This window comes from Amia ocellicauda, chromosome 7 (genome assembly GCF_036373705.1).
Source record: "Amia ocellicauda isolate fAmiCal2 chromosome 7, fAmiCal2.hap1, whole genome shotgun sequence".
Lineage (NCBI taxonomy): Eukaryota > Metazoa > Chordata > Actinopteri > Amiiformes > Amiidae > Amia > Amia ocellicauda.
In genome coordinates this window covers 4,472,870-4,480,579 of record NC_089856.1, presented here as the reverse complement: position 1 = coordinate 4,480,579, position 7,710 = coordinate 4,472,870, and the positions used below count along the sequence as shown (strand labels likewise).

The 7,710-nt window shown below is 43.1% G+C and overlaps 1 protein-coding gene across 2 annotated transcripts; it reads left to right on the top strand.

Moving 5' to 3' along the window:
* Positions 1-178: 178 nt before the first annotated feature.
* pgls (6-phosphogluconolactonase) lies at positions 179-7,289 on the top strand. 2 transcript variants are annotated; one of them, XM_066708063.1, is made up of 6 exons: positions 179-278; positions 1,175-1,449; positions 2,115-2,222; positions 2,529-2,630; positions 2,748-2,888; positions 4,358-7,289. In XM_066708063.1, the coding sequence occupies exons 2-6, from the start codon at positions 1,177-1,179 to the stop codon at positions 4,502-4,504; spliced, it is 771 nt and encodes a 256-aa protein (XP_066564160.1). In that variant the 5' UTR covers positions 179-278; positions 1,175-1,176; the 3' UTR covers positions 4,505-7,289. The 2 variants fall into 2 exon arrangements, with proteins under 2 accessions (XP_066564160.1, XP_066564161.1); XM_066708064.1 differs by having other exon boundaries at positions 187-325.
* Positions 7,290-7,710: the final 421 nt, after the last annotated feature.

Sequence of the window (7,710 nt, the reverse complement as noted above, 5' to 3'; positions counted from 1 at the left end):
CAAACAGCGCAGCCTGCTGGTGGAATCACGCAATTGAACCGAGGTGAAGACTACAAATCCCAGAATGCAACGCTACACCGTGCAGGCGGTGTTCTGCCTCTGGGGGCGGGTCGTCGCCGTGGGATCTGTGTTCGGATTGGCTGGCTGGCGGCGCGGCAGGAGGAACTGACGCAAACGGGGAGGGTCGCCGGTCGCGGCTCACGGGGAATGAAGTGCGAGCAGAAATAAAGGAAGATTTCGTCACATTGAGGAAACGGGTTCAAATACGTCGGTTTGAGGTAAAGCTTTGGTGATTCTTAAACCTATTTCAGCAGCTGAATTTACAGTAAGTTGTGTTGGAGATGTTGATGAGATGACGGGTGAGCAATTAAGTATCTGCACAGGTCGTTCGGGTCTTTCTTTGATTACACAGAAATTGCAATATACTATCGTGCTTTATTTTTTATGATACAAAAGTGTTACTGAAAATGAAGGATATTACATTAGAGTGATGAGAGTAACATATGTATTGTTGTTATTATTTATTATTAATCTTATTATTATGTGAGGAAGTAATCTGCTTGATTGCGACACCTTGTACTAGAAGTAGCCAACAAATAAAAAAATCTATGTTCGCTGTGTCTGAAATATGATTGTTTTCAAATCATGTTGGGAAGTTTAGCGACGCCCCCTAATATTTTAGTGAGCACAGTATTAATTGTGTTTAGTATTTTGACTTACTTTACGTTTTTTGACACGTTGTTACGGTGTGCATGCAGCACTGAAGGTAACTACACAGTCAACAAGTACAGGACAGAAAGGGAAGTTGTGATTTCCCAATTAAGCAACTAATTGCCAAGCTATGAATTTCACTTTTTTATTGATTTTTATAAACCAAACTATGCACCAGTTTACCTGTTCAGTACAGTATGAAAAATACTGGGAACACAATTACCTTGATCATGTAAATCAAGTTACAATGATTGAAGTATTGCCCTTACATAAGGAAGCAATAGATGAGCAGTAGCTGGCAGAGGTGCTATTGAAACATTCGGAATTCAAGACAACCAAGAAATGCATGATTGATAATAATATTATGGACAGTGTGTTGATCTGTTATAACATCACTTCAGAGTTACAGATAGTCTGCTATGTACTTCAGTCTTGTTATTCTCTCTCTCTCTCTCTTTCTCAGACATGAGCAGTACCAGTTGCCGGGTTCTCGTCTTCCCGTCCTCCGAGGAGCTGGGCCCCTCTCTGGCTCGCTTCATCTCTGCGAGGGCGAAGCTGGCTTTGGCCTCCAGTCGCGGCCGCTTCTCGCTGGGTCTGTCCGGCGGCAGTCTGGTCTCCATGCTGTCCCAGCACCTGCCCACTCTTCCCAGCCTGGACTGCAGCAAGTGGTTGGTGGGCTTCTGCGATGAAAGACTGGTCTCCTTTGAAGACCCAGAAAGCACCTATGGACTGTATAAGGCAAGGAGATCATATATAGGCTACATTATAGTGTGTAATGTAAAACTGCTTAAAGTCTGCACTGCATTAGTGTCTAGTAGTACCCAATTACATGATAGCGTCAGGAAGACATACACCCATTCTTCCACTTAACTATTGTAATAACTTTAATGTGAATTAAGTGCTTTGTACAGTGTCCTTAAACTCAAGAAATGCTAAAGGAAATCTTGTTGTTTATTAAGATTCTGGACCAAGTTTATTTCCTTATTCATTGTGTTTCATTCATATTGTTTGACAAACTGTAATGTTTACTTCCTGCTCATTGGAAGGTTAATAACACAGAGGGTATCAATACTCAAACCTGTATCTCTATAGTTAGTTAGGACTGAAAGCCAGTTTTTTCTGGCTTGTGTTCCTCAAACCCATTCCTTCCCCCCCGTAACCAAATTGCACTGTCAGCCTATTGAACTGGGTGAAATAAATACTTCTCAATGGGCTGTAAATTGTATTACCAGATCTGGATCGGTAGATAAGCCATAAACTGTAAAATACTGCCAAAAGAACTGCATAATAAGTCATTGAGAACCCCAGTTGGAACAAAGACTGGAAGCTCCTCCAGGATCTGAGTTGGAGATCCCTGCTGTCCGATACAAGCCGCGGCTCTGACTGAGCTGTGTGTGTTTCAGAGTCAACTGCTCTCCAAAATCAACATCCCTGAGACGCAAGTGCTGGCCATCGATCCCGCCTTGACCGTGGATGAAGCAGCAAAAGACTACGCCCACAAACTGAGTGAGGTAAACAAACCAGTACTGTTTTTATTTTATCCATTAGTTTTTTTTTTACCTAGAATCTACCTACATGGGCATTTATGTACATCGGTTTGGAATAAAGCATCTGCCAAATACACTTACAATAATTATTCTTCCTTGGCTTCCTGATTAGATTTAAGATTTTAAATGGGATTCAAAATTATAACTGAATAAGTAAATCAGACTTCGGGACAGGGCAATCACCACAAGTAACCCCTCCATGTGAGAGAGGAGTCGATTGGTTTCTTTCTCACCATGCCTTGCTGTGATTGGTTGTACCCTTCTCTGCAGGCGTTCCCCAATGAAGAGATTCCGGCCTTTGATCTGCTGCTGCTGGGCATGGGCCCCGATGGACACACATGCTCCCTGTTCCCAGAGCACCCTCTCCTGGAGGTAAGAGAGAAGCACACTTTCTGGACCACAAATATGAGTTAAAAAACACTTGGAAAGCCAGCAGTGTAGCTCAACAGCAAAAGCCTTGACAATCTCCCCTCTTCCATTCTTTCTCAGGAAAAGCAGCTCACTGTGGCCCCTATAAGTGACTCCCCCAAGCCCCCCCCTCAGAGAGTCACCCTCACCCTGCCGGTCCTCAACTCTGCCCGCTGTATCGCTTTTGTGTCAACAGGGGGCAGCAAAGCACCTGTGCTCAAGGTAAGGTTTAATCAGAGAGCTCGTCAGTCAGTGCGTCCCAGATCTGTGTCCCAGAGGGCTGTAGAGTCGTCATGTTTTTTGTTCTGCCCTGAGAACTTGATTACCTAATTCAGTGTGTTATGGCCTTAGTAGAAACAGTTTAACTTGCTCTTTGCAGTTCTGAGAGTGTCAGTGATTTAAAAGTCACTTATAAATAATGATAATGAATTTGTACAGCGTTTTTCATCTAGAAAAGCACAAAATCAAATAATACAGTAGAAACAATAGAAATACAGTAGAAAGACTCTTGGATCATCTAATGAACTGTACTGCACTCTCCCGAACCAGGAATTTGGTTTAAATGCAATGATCTTGTGACCTCTGTGGTTCCTCTGAGGCAACTGACTGGTTAAGATTAGACTATATACAGACGGGTAACAAATTAAAGGAAAAACTAACATAAGGTCTCAGTGAGGTGTTGGCCACCATGATCTGCCAGAACAGCTTCAGTGCTCTTGGCACAGATTCTATGAGTCTCTGGACTCTACTGGAGGGATGAACACCATTCTTCCAAAAGATATTCCCTCATTTGGTGATGATGGTGGTAGAGAGCGCTGTCTAACACGTCAGTCCAGAATCTCCCATAGGTGTTCAATTGGGTTGAGATCTGGTGACTGTGAAGGCCACAGCATATGATTCACTTCATTTTCATACTCGTCAAACCGTTCAGTGAGCCCTCGTGCCCTGTGGATGGGGGCATAATCATCCTGGAAGAGACCACTCCCATCAGGATAGAAATGTTTCTCCATAAGATAAAGGTGATCACGCAGTGGCCCTTCCCTCTAAGGGGACAAGTGGACCCAAACCATGCCAGGAAAATGCCCCCCACAGCATAACAGCCTCCGGACCCCCTCACTTTAGGGGTCAAGCAGTCAGGCCTGTACCGTTCTCTTGGTGTCCCACACTTGCACTCGCACACTTGTCGAGAATATGGTGAAGGATGACTCATCTGAGCATATCACTTTTTTCCATATCTCTGTAGACCAGTGCCTATGGTTTTTACATCACTGGACTCTCAAACGTGCATTTGTCTTTGTAATGAGGGGTTTATGCACTGCAACCCTACTATAATATCCCACTCTGTGTAGTTCTCGACTTAATTGAATCATGCAGTACAACTGTTTGGAGGCATCTGCATTCGTTATGTTCCACCACTCATGTATTCAGGGTTTCCTTTAATGTGTCACCTGTCTGTGTTCCTGCCTCCTACATATTTCCGTGTTTTCTAATCCACCTTGCGCAGGCAGCAGAAATACTGACACTGTACTGAATTACTGCTCCACATCTTACCCCTGAAACACTAATCACAAGTTACACACTGTTGGAGTCTTTGAGGTCTTGCGTAAAATCCAACAAGCAGAGGGGATTGAGAGAGCCTGACCTGACTGGTCGTTTCTGATTCCTGCTCCTCTTCCCCCCGGCTCTTGCAGCATGTCCTCGAGGGAGGCGAAGGCCCGGCGATGCCCGCCGCTCGCGTCAGACCGTCTCCCGGGGAGCTGCTGTGGTTCGTGGATGAGGCGGCAGCTGCCTCCCTGACCCGGAGTGTGGAGAGGCCGTCTGCCGGAGCAGTGCTCTGACCTGCCACTAGGTGGAGCCCATGTGCTGTTACATCAACGAGACTCCTAATGCAAACACACCTGCAATGCAGACTCCATTGCTCTGCTGCCCCCAGCTTGAGTGCTTCTCTGAAACAGGATCCTTCATCCCCCAGAAAAAAAATACACTTCCCTACCGCAGGGGACACAATTAAAATAAATTTGTGTTAAAATACAAATGTGTGTACACACTAATCAGCATTTAATCCCAGCTCCACTACATAAATTATCCATGAGTTGTTGAATGGGGTCTCCTTATAAAAGTGATCTAGGAACATGTGTTGGATGTTAGATGCCCTTTAACAGTGAAAGAAAAGTGTAAGACCCTAGCAGTCCAGAGTTGGATTGAGTCTGAGTTCGAGAGCAACTTTAGTTAGAGGCATTTGGTTTCTTTTTTTTTTTTAAGGGTGTAAACTTAGAAAAGCTGTGAATAGAACAAAGACTTGTGTCAAAGAATTGGTGTAAGCCCAAGTGATTGACAGCTGCCGTAACAAAGGATGTGAGAACAGCTGAGCCAAAAAAACAGGAAGCACATTTTGTTTGTGAGCGTACGGTCAGATAGTCAGAGCTGGGCGTCCTCTGCAGAGTCTCCCAGACCCTTCCTCTTCAGTTACGGTGTACAGGCCCATGTGTGAGCAGTGTGCGCAAAAACCCAAGTAGCAAACAAGACCAGAAGAGACCCTAATCCCATAGCTGTCATTACTCACTTTTTACATCTCTGTCCTCAAGGCTAAAAATTATTCATTGGGCATATAGTGTGTTTGTGAAGGCCGTTATTGAGAGATTTGGAAGCAAGAACTAAGTACTCATTCAGTCCCAAGAACCAGAGATGATTGAATTGAACAAGCAGCATCTATGGCGCGAATGACCAGTAACTAATGTGTTCCCAGTCTGTAAAAAGAGCTGATTTAAACATGAACTACAACACTGAGGTGGGCTGTCGGCTCTCTGGGACCGGGGTGGGAGACCTAGACCTTTTCTTCTATTGTGGTTTCTCAAGACCACCCAGTCCCGTCCCCCCAAACAAATTGGTTGGTTTCAGATTTTTTAGTTTTGTTTGTTTGTTCCCCCCGACAGAATTGTTTTGTAGTTTGTTTGTGTCATTTTCTTGTGACACTTGCCCTCTCCAGCACCGCAGATTCGGGCGCTGCACAGCTGTGTGATGGGGGTGTGGGTTGAATTAAAGGTCTTCTTCAACTGACTGTCCCCTAATTACACTTCTCAAAATATTTCTCGGTTTTGTCTTTTTATTCCTTCCTCTTTTTCCACCTTTTGCTTTCCTCTTGTCTTTTTTTTCCATTCCCTGTTTCATTTAGCTTTCTTTTCCTCTTTTGACAGCCCCCCACCTGCTTACTCTCTCTCTCACTCAGCCACTATGATCTTTCACCCCCTTTTCTCTGTAATTTTGCCTCTGAGGACTGAAAATCCTTACATTTTTGGCAGTATTTATTTAAGAATAAGGAATAAGCTTATGGGCCTACATGCTTTATTTCCTATGTGCTCCTCTCCCCTCTTTCTCTCTCTTACACACACACATCTGCTGTTTTCTTTCTGTTTCTTGCTCCAGCTGTTTCAAAAATCTCTCTCTCTCTACAGTTCACTCTGTCTTTGTTTCTCCCATTTTGGCTACAATTGGTATGCAAAAGCCTGGTACTTTTGCCCAAATCTTGTTTACATACAGCTCTGTAAAACATTAAGAGACCACTCTGGTTTTACTATGTTAAGGTATGTGTTTGGGTGAAATGAACATTTTTGTTTTATTCTATAAACTACTGACATTTCTCCCAAATTCCAAATACAAATATGAATGGAATGGAATGGCTGCCATACATGTAGAGATGCTGATTGAAGAAAAATTTACATTGGTCTCTTAATTATTTTCCAGAGCTGTATATAAAATGCTGAAGTCGTTAGTTTTCTTAGCTTTTTGTCCACCGATCAACCAATATGTTTTGAATCTACCACCCCTTCACAAAGGAATTGCCCCAGGATGCAGAAACAAAGTATACCTCATGTACATGTCAGTGTATACATGTAGTACAACAGATAAACCATTAGGCATTAGGAACAGACCAGTCTCCCCTTGTGTTGTGTTATTAACCATCTCGCAACTAGTGCTGGAGTTAGGTAATGCATGCATTAAAGAGGAAAGTGTTTTCAGAGACGAGAAAAAGCTCTGCTCTCTATTTAGTATACACAGCTTTACTTATTGACACCCAGTACTGTACTGTTCTGTCCAGAGTCGGCAGACAAAGTCAGATCTTACTGGAGTCTGTATTTCCCCCAAACATAGCGGAGAATAAACTCTTGAGGGCCCAACACCAATTATTTTCATAAAAGGAAAAGTTAACCAACAAGTCTGAATAATCTGCAGCCTGATTTGTTGGGGGGGAATAACATCTGCCTCTATTTTAAAGAGCCACTGTGCTCTTTACTGCAGTGATTTTAGATCACCTAAGTAATCTTTGAAATGCCAAGACATAAATCTGACTGAAATCTGGCTTCTGTTGTTATTTTTTCATTTACTTGTTATATAGAACAAACACAAGTTATGTAAATATCTACCAGTGCTCTCAGACACTTGGTCAGACACACATGTAGATGGCACCTCTAGGGCGTTCTGGATTCTCCTGTGTTGTGGTGATGTTGTTAACCTTGTAATATTATCTAGAAAATTGTATGTTAGTGTTTGTTTAAATGCACAAGCCACCTGTGATAAGGCTGCTAAATAACTTAATGCGAATAATAAAGAAATAGCAAAAACACACCAATTTTTCCAGTTTTTATTGAAATGTAAGCAGTTCAAGTCCAGTGAATAACCTGAAATGGAACAAAAGGTAAGTGGTAAACTGACAGAAGTTAAAAAAAAAAAAGTTAAGTTGTAATAATGTGCATTTCAGAGGTTTATGCTGCGTTCCTACACCCTCTTAAGTATTATTTGGCAGTGTTACACGCAGCTCCTGTGCATAGAAGTTATGCTGTATTCCTACAATGCACACATTGTTTGAAAGCTGATTCTCTTGGCTACCAGGGCGTTTCATTCTCAAACACATCCGATTGACAGTTTGTGTGTCACCCGCCGTCATTCAGAGCCCAGGGGGGTAAACGTGCAGTCTGTTCCAGGGGGGTCTCATTCAGACAGTCAGATCACTCAGTTTCGATCAGATGTGTTTGCAAATGGCTTGTTT